Genomic DNA, 17,703 nt, shown 5'->3' with positions numbered 1-17,703 from the left:
AAATGTTAGACGAAGGCACAAGGACAAGCACTGCGTGTTTGTGGCTTCGTCCAACACTGACACTTCACATAAAAAATGACACCAACCATACTTCATCAGTGGTTCTAGTAAATTCCTTTTTTGAAATTCCTCGACTTTTCAAGGTTTTCCATGACTTTCACAGTAAAAATTTCATGACTAAAAGAAGAAAACATCAGAAGACGGCAACTATTTCTTCAGCACAATTTTTTAATGTCCCAGACATTGGGCAATCCAGACGAAACAAAACTTGGAGAAAAATTGTCAGCTTACACTGGCAGCAGGAAAATCTAAGTACTGTAGGCTTCCATATACTTGACTCCGGTTAATTCAATCCCAACCGTAGGTCCTGGCTCATGCCCAAACTTTCGATCCTGAAATTGGCTTTTGCCATATAATTCCAACTCTGTCAGCACATATGTGCCTAACCCCAGCATAGAATCAAATAGTGGCAGCACCTGTCTTCGCGTTGCTTAAGGTACAGTGAATGCATTGAACACACGCCATCTCCTGTTGCAAACACCCACTTTTGGCCTATGTACGTGTGCTGGGTAGAAAGACCAGAAAAGATGAGCTTCTTGTTTCTACAATTCTAAATAGTTCTGAGAGCAACTGCACTTAAGCAACAAGTGACCATAGTTCTAACAGTTAGGAATCTGCTTGTAAATCCCAAATGGAATATTCCCCATTATTTTTTAGTAACAGCACAAAAGGATGCATCATCATCATTGTCAGCCAAATTTTTATATCCACTGGAGGACAAAGGCCTCTCCCAGCGATCTCCAATCACCCTTGTATTGCACTACCTGATTACAAATTGCTCCTAATCATTAGAAAAAAAATTGACAAATGAATAAAGATGGGTTGCAGTGCATACAGCAGGCATTACCAAATCTTAACTGGGTGCTTACCAATATTGAAAAGAAAAGTGTACAATCATTGCATTCTACCGGTGCTAACATATGGGGCATGGGGCAGAGACTTGGAGGTTAACAAAGAAGCACAAGAACAATTTAAGGATTTTGCTAAGAGCAATGGAATTACAAATGTTAAGCACATTAAGAGACGGGATGAAAGTGGAGTGGATCAGAGAAAGAAACGGGGATAGCCAATATTCTACAGGTTTTCCCGCTGAGTTTAGTCCAAACGCCATTGAAAATAATCCAGGTGCCAGCCAATTTAATCTGAGCGCCAGCATTTTTAGTCCCAGTGCCAATAACTTAATCCACGCGCCACCACATTTAATCTCAGCGCCATCCGAATTAGTCCGCGTGCCAACTCATTTAATCCTTGCGCCAGCCATTTTAATCCAAGTGCCACACAATTTAATCCGAATGCCAGTCAATTTAATCCTGTTGGAAATTGATTGAGAAACGAATAATTCTTGCAGAAGAGCTCGTAACAGGCGTCATGAATGCCGTATATTCATTGATGTGATCACTATATTGGCGTCAGCACTATAGGAGCACAGTTTCCACGCTACCGGTGTTGTTATGGTTTCTTCAGAAACACTTCCGTGTGTTATACCGCTCGCTCATTTCCTCCTGTTCAAGTCGCATTTCCGAGTGACAAGAGACTCACATAAGTGAGGCAGAACCGGTACGGATATTACGCGACTTGTGTTGCTATCATGACATGCGATTTCCTTCCCTATCGCCTTGCATATCGATCGACATTGTTCGCAAGGGTTGGTCGACACCGCGGCGCCAGAGTTGCCTGTGGTCTAAGGTAACGCCCAGAAATAGGACGTTGGTGACTTGTCGAATCTGGTATCCGTCCAAATTCAGCGTCAAGCATGTAGATTTTCTTTTCACTCCAGGAAATAGTACGAATGATGATTTCTCTGCTGATAGTGATAGTCCAATCGTTGCCAAGTGGCCCTGATTGGCTTTTACTGCTCCCTGGGCTATTCATGCAAGGCGGCGATGCTGGTAGCCGGAGACCCATATGCGGATGTCATCGGCATATATAGGTATCTTCACTGGTGTTCGATGGTTTAGTACTCTTGGGAGGCTACTCATGGCAATGTTAAATAATAAGGGAGATAAAACACTCCCCTGTGGCGCACCGCGAAATATACGTATTTCATCGCTCAAAGTGTCGCCAAGGCGAACTCTGATGCGACGATCATTGAGGAACGTATGTATGAAGTGCAAGAGATGACCCGTGACGCCTATAACTTGCAACTGGCTGATGATGGCTCTTTGAGACACGTAGTCGTAAGCCTTAGAAACATCCATGAAAACAGCAAGTGTCGACATGCCATCCGCACTGTAATGTTCTATGTGGCTTAGCAGGTCCAGCACATTGTCTTGAGCGCTTAGACGCTGCCGAAACCCAGTCATGCACGATGGTAGTTTTCGACCCTGCTCGACATACCAAGTGAGTCCTGTGCACGCCATCTTCTCCATTAGCTTCGCTGCACACGAGGTCAGTGATACCGGTCTGTATGAGTCCAGAGCTGCAGGATTGCGACTCGAAAAGGAGGAAATGCGACTCGAAAAGGAGGAAATGAGTGAGCGATATAACACACGGATGTGTTTCTGAAGCAGCTATGACGACACCAGTAGCGTGGAATCTTTGCTCCTTAAGTGCTGACGCCAATATGGTGATTACATCAATGAATATACGGCATTCATGACGTCTGTTACGACCTCTTCTGCAAGAATTATTTGTTTCTCAATCAATTTCCAAAAGGATTAAATTGACTGGCACTGGGATTAAAATGTGTGGCACTTGGATTAAAATGGCTGGCGCAAGGATTAAATGAGTTGGCACGCGGATTAATTCGGATGGCACTGGGATTAAATGTGGTGGCGCCTGGATTAAATTATTGGCACTGGGATTAAAAATGCTGGCGCTCAGATTAAATTGGCTGGCACCTGGATTATTTTCAATGGCGTTTGGATTAAACTGAGCGGGAAAACCTGTAGTTCACGATAAGAGAAAGAAATGGAGCTGGGCAGGCCATGTATTGCATAGGATAGATAACTAGTTACAGAATGGGTGCCAAGGGAAGGGCGCAGTCGAGGATGGCAGAAAATAAGGTGGGGTGATGAAATTAGGAAGCCTGCAAAAGTGCTATGTCGAGCCAAATGCACTAACCATGAAATCAACCCCCTGCAACTTATATTTAAAGCTATGTGGGCAACTACTACACTTAGGTGCATTTCCAAATATCTCTGGCAGAAAAAAAAAATTGTCTACCTCAGTGCCATTAATATTTTACAATGCAATGCAGTGTCCATTCTCACTGTGTAGAGAATCTTTTTTCATAAATATGCGCAATTTCTTGAGTGCAGAAACATTTTCTAGGAAATTTATAGAAATTGCACTTAAGTGTGTACCCCCTATAATTGTGAATTTCATTTTTGCTGTGTTCATTGTTAAGGGGGGAGGTCGGGATCACAGGTGAAATTTTTTGTAGTAGAGCAATGAAATTCATCATACTTATAGGGAAGTGCGCTGAATGACTAATTACAAAGTTTTATTAAGCTACCTCCAGTAGTTCTGACATTATAAATTTTTATTTGCGCCATTGTGCCAAACTTGCAGAAAGCCTGGTGTGACAAAAAACATGGTAGAAGCCCACAGTTGCTCTTATACTTTAGCCATGGTTCATGCTATGACATTCTCCAAATATTTTATCACCCTTACCTTTCTTCTTCTTTTTTTTTTTTTTTTACACAGAACATTATATCCATATTGTATAATGCAGCCGTTATCATCATGTCAAATTAGCTAAAGAGTAAAAAGTGAGGTAGCACTGGTAAGGCAGAAGATGGAAATTCAAGACGATGAGCAAGATGAGAAGGTGAGGAAAAATGAGGTAGTAATTCAAAAACACAGGAATGTCTCTGTGTAGAGAATTTACTAAGGACTACAATGCAACAGACCTCATGAAAATCCATCAAGCCATGGTCGTGCTACACTTTCTGCAAGCAGGACAGTCGGGTCAAAACACATTTCTGAGAAAACTGGCACTAAAATTGCACAGCCACTACATGTCCATCAAAATGCCCTAGGACTGCAATATTAAGTGTCTTCGCTTACAGGGGTTTTCTTGTGTGCTTGCACTACATTTTTAACAATAGAGCTGTTATAATCTAGCTAGGCTTCTCTTTACGTCTGCAGCTTCACCGAGCTGGGCGAGAGAGAGCTGAGAAAGAGTGAAAGCAGAGTATAAAAATAGCATCGCGCAGCATAGCAATGAGGCAAGGGTGGGTGGAGCCTAGTGGGGGAGATGGAGCAGCTCACACGCAAGCGAGGAAGGTGGCCTGGATGCGTGCCCTCTCCTGTGGCGTGCAAGGCAGGGGGATCAGGTGAGGGAGGAGGGGCATTCTTCGCAGACAGCTGCTAGGGTGCCTTGATGTCTTCCTCGCTCGCCGCTCCGTACAGAGTGGTGACAACCACGCCGTCTACTATGGTGTTGGCCACGTGAATCGCGGGCGCCATAGTAGACTCCTTTGGTGGATGTCCGAGGGACGCGTTGCCGGCACTCATGTGTCTTGTCTGTGGTTTGGCACTACTTTATTGGCCTTTTCCCAGCTCCACTGGTCTCTGCAGTAGCAGAGCCACACATAAATTTTCTGCACTGCGTGCTTTCTCTTTCTTTGTTGGTCCTTTTTGTCAGGTCTTTGAAGGGCGAGGCTACCAGGTTCGATGCCCACAGACTTGCACATTTCAGTGTAGGCACACAAGTTCCCAAAGTTGTAGCATGCAACTGCTTCATGTACTGCTGTCTCCACTGCAAACAATGAAGCGTGCTGATCCTTTGAAGTCATTGACCAAATAACTAAATGCATGCTTTCTGTTGCATTCTGCGTCTTGTTGCCCTTGCACTGCTCCAGCAGTTGAGGGTCAGACAGGCGTTGGTAGACAAGCAGCTATGCCTTTGCTACTCGTATTAACAGCTTGTTTTTATGAGGCGGAGGTGGCTCCATTTCGGTTTGTGTTGACCAATGCCTGCACCAACTATCAGGACCAGGTGGGCACAGCTCAGGATGAGGCTCCTCATGTGTAGACAGCCCTTTGCATGTCACTGACGCCGGTGTTTCAGCGCAAGGCTAAACTGTAGTAGCTGGTCAGTTATTTATTAGGTCCTATTCGAGTCCACCTTTCCCAACCAATTGCTCCCCTTTCTTTGCTCTTGTCAATAGTGTATGGAGAGCAGCGCCCATTCTCTTCTGCACATGATTTATGCAGTCCTTCGTATTCCAGGGTGTAAAGCCATATACCTCCTCTTTGCAGAATGCAAGATATATTTGGATGTCACCATCGCGTATGATACTCGTGTAGCAAAGGCCGTAGCTGCTGAAAAAGCACCTGAAAAGCACCAGTGTAGCTTCCACCTCCATTTGTCCCGAGCCAATGTCTGTGTTTTTCTGGCACTGATACTGCTCAATCCAAGTGTAAACGCTACAGTCAATTTCTGCTGCTCGCTGACGGCACCCTAGACAGAAGTTAGAAAGTACAATGCAATCCAACGCAAGCCCAGTATAAAATTCAATAATGCAGCCTAGACCGATGTGAGAGCTGTGGCCTCGTGTAAACCACGTGCCATCATAAATGACTGCGATGTTATTTGAGCTGGATGAATGCGCTTTGCAGTAGATGTTTTAAATGATCTTGTTGCATGCCATTTAAATACATAGTGGACAGGAGTTTGGCATTTGATGGAAATATATAATCAAATTCAATCTTTATATTAGGCAAGGGGAGCGAACGCTTTGTCTGCCTCTCGCTTCAACGAGTCTCGGAAACTCGAGGTACTTCTACCTCCAGTACTACACGTTCAGTAAAATAGCGCACTTGATGCCATGCCATATCAGCAGCCTCTCTTTGCATGCCCAGAAAATTAGCTCAAAAACAGGGCAAGGGGGCTGTGTATACACTCGGCCGGGCTAATGAAGGAGATGTGCACCAACCTGCTCCTCGCGTGCGCACGATTGCCGTTACCGTGAGCTCGCTCCCCTGCGCCACACTTCCCCTTGCTCGAGCCGCAAGACTGCACTCATCAAGCCACCATCCTTCTCGGCTGACCCCCACTAACTTCTACTCGCACCTAAAGCATACAGTGCACGCAGCGTGATAGGACCTAATCACACTCGGACTTTAGGCAGAACATGACACTGCTCTGCTTCAGCAATGGCTTTCAGTCGCACAGCATGCGATTTAAGTGCGTTTGCAAGCATACAATTCAACCATTCGACCATCTGCGTCCATGGAGGTTTTCATTTATTGTTTTTGTATTCTTTCACGGCAGCAGTGAAAATTGGTAATATTGAAATCGTGTATAAACACACTTCATTATATTGCGGCTGAAAATACATGTTCTATGGACAAGTTATAAAATGTTAAATTCGTTATATTGAGGTTTAACTGTATTACAATATTCAACTAATACATACAAATTTATAGGTACTCCACATTTATAGTCCCAGTATGCAATATACCACATTTTGGCCATGCACACAAGCAATGCGCTAGCAGTAACATTTCAGCTTGCTTATTCAGTGGCAAATACATTCCGATCTGAGACACCTCCTATGTAATAATTGTCATCAAGCCATCAAACGTTGCACTGAATTACATGACGCATACCTTTTTTTTCATGTGATTTTTTACAGCGAAGCTGCTTATGGCTAGGCTCTCATGAATTTTTGTTTTGCGTCAACCAAACCTATCATCACCAGCAATGGCTCATACCTCCTTAAAGGGACACTAAAGGCAAATAATAAATCGATGTGGACTGTTTAAATACTATTCCAGAGACCTCGCAACGCTTGTTTCATGCCAAGGAAGGACTTTGTTTTGCAAGAAAATTACATCTGAAGCGTTCGAATACCTTTTAAGAAATTCAAATCTCCCGCTAGCCAAGCGAGGGAGTGGTGACATTGCATGTCATCACCACCCTTTGCTGCCGTCGGTGAGTAAAACGGAGCACGGCAGACGGCAGCGCCGAGTCAAGCCAGAGCGGTGAATTTGCCACTGCAGCTGCTTTTTGGTCAAGTGGTGTAGATCGCTCAGGCATCTAACGTGATCAGACACAACATGGAAGTTGAATTCTCTACTATACTTGCACTGTGTGCGAGTTTTGTGAGGCAGAAAAACCAGCGCAGCCCTACGCGATAATGAAACTGCTGAAATGCAAAAGCGTGAGCAGCGCAGAGTCGAACAAAAACCAAACCTTCCAACCGCGACGAGTCGTTGCAAGGGCAATTTAAACGTTTTTTTCTAAAAATGAAATAGAACTGCATAAATAGTACTTTATTTCACCTTATAATACAAGGATGTTTTTTTGCAACAAGTGATTGAGTACGTGTCAAGAATTTAAATGAGGAGTGCTTTAGTCATAGGGCCAGTGCTTAAATGTCCCGGGGGAGTATTCAATTATGTCCCGCATTTACCGAAGTTTCTCGATTATTAAAGCCCTGTTCGCAATAATATTCATGCTTTAGAGATTCCGAAGCACTAATCTATCACTTTAGCTTGACTTAATATTTGCCTTTAGTGTCCCCCTTTAAGCAAGTAATAAATGCAATGGCTCATCCCTCTCATAACACACACACACACACACACACACACACACACACACACACACACACACACACACACACATATATATATATATATATATATATATATATATATAAACACACATACACACACACATACATACCCATGAGGGTTATTCGAAAAGTAAGGTCTGTTTCCTTGTATTGAAATATTTACACATCAGAATAAACTTTTATCTGTGCAGCACCAGCTATTGTTTTGGCCCAGTAGTTACCTGTTTGTGAGGGAATGCAGACGACAACGTCCAAAAAAAATTGTTGCTGCAGCCTGTTGTGAAGTGCAAGCTATAATTCACATTTCTGAATGCATAAGGATCATCAGCTTTTCAAATTCATGGAGAGTTGTGCGTAGTTTATGGACCTACAGTGACGAGTGAAGGAAAGGTCGGAAAATGGTCTCGAGACTTCAAAAATAGCCGCACAAATGTGCACGATGAAGAGCGAAGTGGCAGGCCCAACATCCACATCAATGTAACTGTTCAACAAGTAGACCGGGAATTGCAATTCCATCAATGCCCGAGTGGTCTGGCTGATAAATTTCCTTTTGTTGGGCGCACTGCAATTTATACGACTAACTGAAAAGCTCAGATATCAGAAAGTGTGTGCAAGGTAGGAACAAAAAATGCTTATCGACCAACTCAAACAGCAAAGAATGTCAAGTGGACGAGCGTTTTTGAACCGCTACAGGCAAGACAGAGACAAGTTGTTTTCACACATTGTTACAGGTGACGAGACTTGGATATCCTACGCCACTTCAGAAACAAAGCAACACTCAATGCAGTGGCACCACTCCTCTTCACCAAAACCGAAAAAATTCAAGCAGTCTCCTTACTCGAGTCGGAAAACGATGGCTACCATTTTCTGGGACCAAAAGGCGTTCTTTTAGTTGATTTCATGGTACGTGGGACCATAGTTACAGGCCCAACATCCAGAATGTTGTATACTGCAAAACACTTGCTATGCTTAGACGAGCGATCAAAAATCGATGGCGTGGGAAGTTGTCTAGAATTGTCCTCTACGACAACATGCAACCCAACACCGCTGCCCAAACCAAAATGAGGATTGAAGATTTTGGTTGGGAACTTTTTCATCACCCGCCCTACAGTTGCAACCTTGCACCTAGCGACTATTTCCTCTTCTTTCATTTCACTGTTGTCACCCAAGCCACTGTTTCAAGAGGAGAAACTCGATACCACCGTTGTCAACTGGTTCAATTCCCAGGTGGTGAACTTCTATGCAGAGGGACAAAGGAAACTGGTGCAGCGGTACAAAAAGTGCTTAAAGTCAGCAGCGATTATGTAGAAAAGTAGCTTTGTACTAAGCCCATCAATAAAAGCTTTTACTTATGTATATATATTTTTGGGATGAAACAGCCCTTAGTTTTCAAATAACCTCCATATATAATTTAACCTCAATATAATGAACTTCAATATTATGAAATTCTCGATATAACACTAACTTTTCATAACCTCTTCTCCATAGAACACCATGTATTTATAACCTCAATATAAAGTAGTATTTCAATATAACGAAATTTTGCTTCCACTGCAAATGAATGCAGAGACAATAAATGGAAACTTCCACAGACACCGATGGTCATATGAGTGAACTACGAGCGTCTGCTTGCAAGCGCACCTCTCAAATCAAGCGCAGCCCGACAAGAGCCATCGGCTCAGTGGAGCCGCATCATACTCTGTATAAAGTCAAAAGTCCAATAAGATTCTATCGCGGCCCATGCACTTTGTGCTTTAGGCGAGAGTGAAAGTGTGCGAGGCCGAGACAAAATCATGGTGGTTTTACCATCACGAGTGCCACCTTCCTACGCAAGCAAAGGGAAAGAGGGGGAGGAAGAAGGAGGAGCTTGCGGTAACGCAATCAAGCTTGTGCTAGGGGCCGGGGTCAGTTGGCGCGTGTCTTCTGGGCCGTGGCTGTGCATGGCTGTAAGCGCAGCCGAGCGCATACACAGCCACGCACCCTACGTTAGAGGTAATCTGCCACATGTGTAAAGAGTGGGCATGCTGAGACAGTGTGGCATCATGTTAGCAGTCTTCTTGCGCGTTTAGTGTTGGAGGTTGCATGCATAATCTCGAGTTTCAGTGACCCGTTGGAGCGAGAGGCAGAAGCAGCACTCGCTCCCCACTGCCAGCGCTTTTCCCAATAGCGTCAACCCAGTGCAGGCAACGCTATCAGCTGCGGGGGTGGAGAGCATGTGAAAGCGAGGCAGGCTTTGCTCAATTTGTACGGCTGATGTGAAGATATTGTCGACATGGCATGAAACCGTATCATTTGTCGCTCACTACCAACTTCACCACAAATTGTTTTCTCATTCATATATGCTTTTTTCGACTGCCAGATAATTTGAAACATTCTGCGGCCCCTTCCCTTGCAAAAAAAATTGATCGGCAACTGTACTTATTTGGTCGAATTTCAATACAACGAAATTCCTATGTAACGATCAGCAAATTGCCAATTTTACCTACTTTGTTACTTTGTTATACTTTGTTTGTTATGTATGTGTGTGTTAACTCTACACACACATACATATATATAGTCATCTACGCAAGCATATATAAATAAATGTGTGTGCGTACCTTTGGTCACGATGACCACCGATCAAGACAATGTGTTCATACCTTTGTTCAAAATTCTGTGTCGCCTCTGTGCCATGTGCTAAACAGCTTCACTAGTCATTCACCTTCACAGAGTGGAATGGCTCACAATTTTTTATTGTGAATGCGAGAAAAACTTTCCAGCCTTTCTAGCATTGCCTGCTATGTATAAAATGAATTATCACTCAATCAATCATGTTGCTAGGACATCAAATCACACATGCACAGAAGGAAGAAAAATCCTTTACTGAGGCAATTTATGTACATCAAATAATGCTATGTACAACAATAAATGAAGGCATTAAAAAAACTGCACCCTATTTCCCCCACTGGAAGGCCAATGAAAGGCTCATGGGGCGATACACTCTTGTGGCAGCAGGCAATCCGAAAAACGTGCCTGCAAAACCATTAGAGAAACCCAGTGATGCAAACTAGGTTTCTCCTGTACATACAGTAGTGTACAGCAGAACGGGGAAAAAAAAGGAAATGTACACTGTTGTGACAGACTGTCCAAATAAGAAGGCATTGACCCTCAGTCAATCACATGCACACACTTTCATGGCGCTGGCAACGCAAACTCGTATGGCAATGCTTCTTTGGTGCCTAGGCCTTTCACCCAAACCCATTTATTCCCTCAACTAGCAACTGTACCTATAACTTTCTACTAGGCAATGTGGCAGGGACATTTGCATCATAGAACTTCACATTGAGGTCACAGCTTTTATCTCACAGTAGTGACGCATCATGATCATCATCTCACCGTAAAAAGCACAACATGCTACGCACTGCTTGAAAGTGGACACAGTTCTTACAATTAAAAAAGAAAAAAAGGAGAAAACAAAAAACCTTGCATCCTTCTCATGGAAACAGCATTGCCTAACTGCTGCACAAAAACAGAATAAATAGCTTGTATTAGCTAGTATAAAGGGAGGCACCTTACATGCTAATGGAACACAGCACAAATAGAAAGGGACGCAATTATCCATGCACGCAGACACGCACGCAAACAGACAAAATTATGTGTCCAATTATGCACAGGCTGTACAAATTAGTGCCCCACATTTAACTTTACTTTAAGAGTGCCCCTACAGATGTGGCCGTCGTCGGAGTGAGCAGAAATGGATGTGGACATCAATCGGAGCAGGCAAATTTTGTTGTCAGTACACCTTCCCATTCAAGGGGGAAAAAAAAAAGCTAGCCTCCCATGTGCACCCAGAGAAAGCTAGGAAAAAAACCATGTGAACCCCTCTATAAAACTAAGACATTGAAAAGCGAAAAACTGTTGAAGGCATCCTCCTCTTCTTATCATGGAATGAAATGCAAAGAAAGAAAGGAGGACTTCTTTTTTTTTTTCTTTCCTCGGCAGCAGTGACCAAAGACGAGAGAGTGAGGGCTGCCAGAACCAGTCTTCCTTCCAGCTGCACTTGTGCCAGCAGTTTTGCTGTGACTCGGCCCAATTCCTCTGCTCCAATAAATAACCGCACTTCTGCAGCCACAGGCACCGGTGCCATCTTTCCACAAACTCCAGCACTCCAGATTTCACGCCACGTAGGTGTACACCTTCCTGCAAGTGAAATTCAAAGGTCATAACTTATATGTGCCTGAAATCTTGAAGCAAGGCATACATGCGAGATGCTTTTGCAATTCGCAAAACATGGTAGCATATCTGCAGGGCTCAATTTAGAGCCAAATATTCTCCTTCACAGGTCCCATTCCAGCGGCCACACAGACAGGAGGAGAACTTTAATGATTACTTGAGTGCATATGGACTCTATTCAACTACAAACTGCTGCCAGCTCAGCGTGTTTCTCTTTTCATAAGGCAGAAAACACACAAAATCCAATTAGAGCCATAGCCAGCCTAAATAATATGCGCATTCACGGAAGCAACAAGCAAGATCATGCACCTCGTACACAATCAGCCAAAAGCATAGTTTGGTAGCAGTAATCATGTCTATGCAATGATTTAAAGATAAACCACAGAAAAACAAATAAAGGCGTCAACTAGTTCTCTAAAAAAATGCAAATAAAAGCTAAGCTGAAGAAGACATATCAGTAAGAAAATACTGCTGGCAAGTAAAGATTGAGTACTGCTACACGACAGAGTTACATGAACTCAGTTCATGAAAACCACCATGATAAAGAGAGCAGTTTGCACCTTTCTGCCTTAAGCATGCAAGCATCCATGAATGGTCTATGTATTAAAAAATTCCGAGGTGAGAATATCCATTAGTGAGCCAAAAGGTAAGAAGATAAGCAAGCCTTTTCCCTTACAGTTGATTTCTGTAAATTTGACCATGAAGCAGCCGAAAGAAGTGGAGGGGTAGTGTGTAAAGGTCCACCTAGTGGACATATCCATTTGGTCCGCTGCTGAAATGTGGATTAACTGGGGGCACCTGTCTCCTTCAGATGGGCGCCCCAGCCTAGCCAATCAGAACTTCAGCAGCAGATGAAATTGACATGTCCACCAGGTGGACACTTACTGAATACCCCTCTCACCAAATTATCTGGCAGGTCAAATTAAAAAACAAGGCCAAAAAGAACAACCTAACAAACCGCTACATCATTTTTTTAATTTTTTTTTTTGATAATACAGCATTTACCCAATTCTAATGCACACTTGATTTTTTGTCGGTTCATACTGGAAAACAATATGCGCTCAAATCTAATGTGCACCCTATCTTATAACAAGAAAAATTTACCACGACAAAAGATTCTGGCAATCGTAAATAAGATGAATGCCGCAAAGTTCGCCTTCATAGGATCAAAGTTTATTTAGACTTATTGTCCATCTTCAGGGTCGAGCTGCTTTTTGCCTATGAACAACATGTCACCGATCTTGTGATCCAATTGTAATTGAAGGCTGCAGCTAACACCGCAAACACAGTTTTGGTTTTGCATCAGACTGTAATCTGCAGGCAATTTTCAGACTAATTTCCTTTTTTTAAAAAGGGCATGGATTACAACCGGTCAAATACAGTAATCATTCATTGTAAGCTGCCGTTAACGCTTCAAGAGCTACCAAAATTTTGGGTTTTAGAAGGAACATTGTGTGTTTTCAATGCATTTGCTATTCCGTAGCGCCATCACAGATGAAGTGCAGCCACTGGAGTCACCATTAGTGTCGGAAGCATATGTATTGAACAGCCAAGTTCAAATTATCCAGCGAGGGCCAATTTCATGAATGAAATAATGAAACTTCTGGCCCGTATGAGAGCCAGCCGGGACCTTCAGTCGGGATCAATTAGCTGCAGTGGTTCGCTTACTTGATAATGAAGCTTTTGCAGCCGCTATTTACAGTTCTCCTCTGTCTACCACTGCAGTTTTTCTTTCCATACTTCTGTTATTTAGTTCTATAGCGTCATTTTCATCTACGAAAGCCCTAGGAGCTTAGTTTATTTTATGTTGGTAGTGTGCACCGACATCTTTATGTACTACTTCCGTTTCTCAGTGATAGTGATTGTGTTTCATACTGTACTGCTGCTTATTATAAAAATGCCATAGGTTGTTCACATTGCTGTGTAACCTTCCCCACTGTAATGCCTAAATGGCACTGTGGATATGAGAGTAAATAAAACTGAACTAAAAAACTGAAGCCTACTGCATCACCCTCAAGGCAATGGGAGCTAACTGTGACTTTCCTACTTGCATCTTTTCACTTCTGTTCCAAGCCACTTGTTTGGCATCAAGTGTGTCACAGCAGCTGACTTACGAACTTCATGAATGGCAAAAAATCCCAAATACAGAAGGCAACCGTGCGAACCCTTGCGCTTATTTTCTCTTGTCAGCAGGTACAAAGTATTTAAATCATACATTTTTCCCACCACAGAATGCATGCGCAATAGGCAGGACAAGCAATACACCCATACCTGTCTTCAGCAGTCCTGGCTAGGTATTCCCTCTCAATAAGGCCTTCAATTCTCTTCTTGATGACTACAGGACTGGGATAAAACCTGGACCGCAGCTGGCTAGTCACCTGGGGGAAGGAAAGCGGTAACAAAGACATTACCACACAGATGCATTCAATGGTCTGCCTAACACAAGAACAGATTGTATAGTTTCACAAGACAACAACATAAAGGCTGGAAAACTGTGCATCGAGACAAGTCACTTTGCAGTGACACAGCTCAGACGTGTGGGATACTCCCACACATCATTGTTTTATGATGTAGCAACAGCACAACTCTGCTTTGATATGTTAGCCATGCTTTTTTGACAGAACAACGGAAGGAGTACCCATTGTGGACCAGTGCCGTACACCCTACCACTAGCAGCATCAATTCTACGACAAAACCAGTACACTGTCATCCTCATTTCGATACTCCGTCTCACAATCTACTTGCAGTGCAGTGAAAGCTACAGGTAGTGTCAGCCAATCAGAGAAGCCAACATGCAGACAGTGTCAGTTCGTGATGTGACCAATATAGAGCAGACAACACAGCGAGCAAGTAGTGTGCCTTACCATCTGAAAAAGTGTGTCTGCCACGTTAGACATGTACAAAACACAGCAGAGCCTCGTTCCTACGTTTTCAAAAGAACACAAGAAATAACGTACTAATCGGGAAAATGTACATCTCAGTCACTAAAAAACTTGACAGACTCAACTGTAGTTGACATTTATGTATTGCAAAGCGTAGCATGAAACATTACAGCACGAGAAGCTGGTAGGACCTGAGCAGCGCACTGTCGTTTTTGCAGCTAAGATACACTTATGTTTGCGCTACGCGAATTTCGCCTGTGTCAGAAGCTTTTTCGAGCAGAGCATTCTGGCAGGAAGTTTTGAGCTGCGAGCTTGGCACTAATCGTTATGGAAGGAGACACTGACTCAGCTCAAGCTGGTAGGGCCCAAGCAACCCGAGATGTACATTGTTGTTTTCTTATTGCAGATTGTTTTAAGAAAGCGGTGAGAAATCAAAACGAAATTGAGCTGGTTGGCAACACTGCAATCCAATGCCTGCGATGCCGCGGGAGCAAAACATGAAGATCCCTTTGTGCCACCTGCAGCAGGGTATGGTGGCACATTTCTATTATTGCCTTTTAAAAGCATGCAGTATGCTTTCAACAGCAGGACAACCCAGGCATTGTGAAACAGGCAGGTGACGATGCTTATCACAACAGGTTTGGTGGCGATAGCTGTGAATGTGGTGTGTGATGAGCCGGGAGGAGATATGTTGTGACCAGAATGAAAAACCAAGGGTGCACCGGCAGGGTGTCTACCAAGCTGACATTTCCAGGTGTTCTCCGAGTGCCTTTGCAAAATTCCCTGAGTGATAAAGAGTTTTGTTTAATGTCAAGACGGGCTGACATGTCACCCAATGCTGCCATTCTCTAGTAAGCATGTTAAAAAATAAAAAAAAGTGACTTAATCCAGTTTGAATATAAAGAAGTAGCGCCTATTTTATACAAAAACGAAGGGTTAGTAAAATGCACAGCGAATAAAATATTTTTGAAAAAATAGTAAAGCCCATTGCAAATTGAGCCGAACATTTTTCAAATACGAATAAAAAAAAGATGCATACACAAGCAAATATTTTCGAACATGAACTATTTCCATTGACTCATAGCAAGCTCATTGGAATGAGGCCCAAATTTTGCCACAAATCAGATTCTCTCTCAGAAGTTGGAAAGTCAATCTCAACCGCCCTAACATACTCTATGCCTGCTGACTTTCAGAAACCGGTATTATGCAATGCGCCATGCATTACGAGCTTTGAAGCCAATCGCAAGGATTACAAATGCAGAGTAAATGCCATTGCTGACAGCTGCGGATTCTTTCAATGAAATCAATGGCACCGAACGGCAAGAAGCTTAATAGCGAACATCGAAGCAGTGATGCTTAGCTTTGCCCCGGTGGTGGCTACAGATGCCAGCGCATTTACGTGCGACAGCACCGATTTGAGGCGGCGACATAATAAAAATGGCGGCGGTAGTGGCTTTGATTAATGTCATTTCGGACCTGTGATCATGGCAAAAAGTGCTGAAAATCAGCCGGCGAAGGGTTCTTGCATCTGACATTTCAGACTTTGTCGATATTTTAGACATTGACATTTTATACATTGACTCTATGGGGTACATAGTGGTGCCACGAAGCCATCCGAATTATCAGGTATCCAGAAAATCGTGTGACCGGAAAATCAATTGTTGACTGTATGCTGGCAACTCCTCCGGCCAACGACAGCATGTCAAAGACAATACGTTACAATTACTCTCGGTTAGTCGAGCCAGCATTAGCACGACTTTCGTTCCCTTTCAATAAAATTACAGCCAATTTTCCCAAATAGATGCACAAATACCCAGAGTTTTTTCAGAGTATAGACCATTAGAAATCCCCGAGAATTCCCGGTTTTCCCATTTGGTAGACACCCAGGTCAGGTGAGTATTGTGGGGAAGCTGTTGCGGCAGGTGGCTACGGTTCTTGTCGTGTGCCTCCCACCTTTTCAAATTTTTTACATGGGGGATCCAGCAGCCAGGAAACATATCATACAACCACAGTTTGGCAATGTACCATAACGCTGGTGCTGAAAGATCCTGTTTTCAAGGAATGTATGAACCAGTAAAAAGCAAGCATAAAACTGTATTGCATCATTTTTGGTGTTCTCAATAGCAAATGTTGGCTATGGAAAATTGCATGTAACAGGATCGTATCAACGAGGTTCTGGTACAATTAGCAGATACACAGTGTCATTCATTCAGTGACATTTCTGATGCAACACTAATGTTTTTAGAATGTTCGTTGGGAAGCAGTACGAGCTACACAGTGCGTCTCTCGTTTTCTTGTTGCGCACCTGCACACTGCTGCACAACAACTCTTGTGAAGCCCTACTAAGTCAAATGGTAGGCACAACAGAGGATTGTGTAGGTGGTGAGAATTGGTGAAAAAATGTATACATATGCATTACCAGCATGAATTGAATCGTGAACAGGACATTGCACATTGCACCGTGGGTGTGCAATGTGCAAGCGCTCTGCAGCTGGTTCCCAAGCAGAGCGCAGTCTTGAATGTACGTTTTGGAGCCTAAATTAAACAACTGTTGCAAATGCAGGCAAAAATACTGCAGGCATTAAAAATGCTTGACAGCTGGCCCCATTTGTAAGAGACAATAAGAAACTCTGGGGCGGCATGGGTACGAGCCTAGAGTTCTTGTTTTTCCATTCCTAAAGTTGGCCCTCACCTGATAACTTGAACTTCAGTCAGCATGCATGTGCATGATCCCTATGATGACCCTAATAGCGACCAGCACCCGCGACCGGCTTTATCAGCAGCATTGTCTCAACAGAGCTTAAAGGGGCCCTGAACCCCTTTTTATCGAAGTGGATAAAGACATTTGAAGTGAAGCTAGGCTATTTCAGAACCGCTTTGCCGCAAAAAGTACTTCAATGCGTTCAGCAGAAGTGGAGTTATCGGCAATCAAAGAGGGCCTCAGCTATGCTGCCCTTCCTCTTCCAATGCTTTGCACTGTGAAGGCTACGACGGAGACATCACCGTGGCGTGCAGTTCAA

At 43.4% G+C, this 17,703-nt stretch overlaps 1 protein-coding gene across 1 annotated transcript in view; it reads right to left on the bottom strand.

The window, feature by feature from the left end:
• Positions 1-10,431: 10,431 nt before the first annotated feature.
• The window catches only part of Cul3 (cullin 3), a 47,246-nt gene continuing 39,974 nt past the window's right edge, over positions 10,432-17,703 (bottom strand). The window contains exons 15-16 of the mRNA XM_065442154.1: positions 14,073-14,179; positions 10,432-11,768 (exon numbers count right to left, since the gene is read on the bottom strand). Coding sequence (XP_065298226.1) covers positions 11,744-11,768; positions 14,073-14,179 — 132 coding nt within the window. The 3' untranslated portion in view covers positions 10,432-11,743. The remainder of the gene's footprint in view (positions 11,769-14,072; positions 14,180-17,703) is intronic.

The sequence above is a fragment of the Dermacentor albipictus genome, chromosome 1, assembly GCF_038994185.2.
Source record: "Dermacentor albipictus isolate Rhodes 1998 colony chromosome 1, USDA_Dalb.pri_finalv2, whole genome shotgun sequence".
NCBI lineage: Eukaryota > Metazoa > Arthropoda > Arachnida > Ixodida > Ixodidae > Dermacentor > Dermacentor albipictus.
The sequence above is the reverse complement of the archived record's forward strand: the minus strand, read 5'-3'. Positions and strand labels throughout refer to the sequence as shown.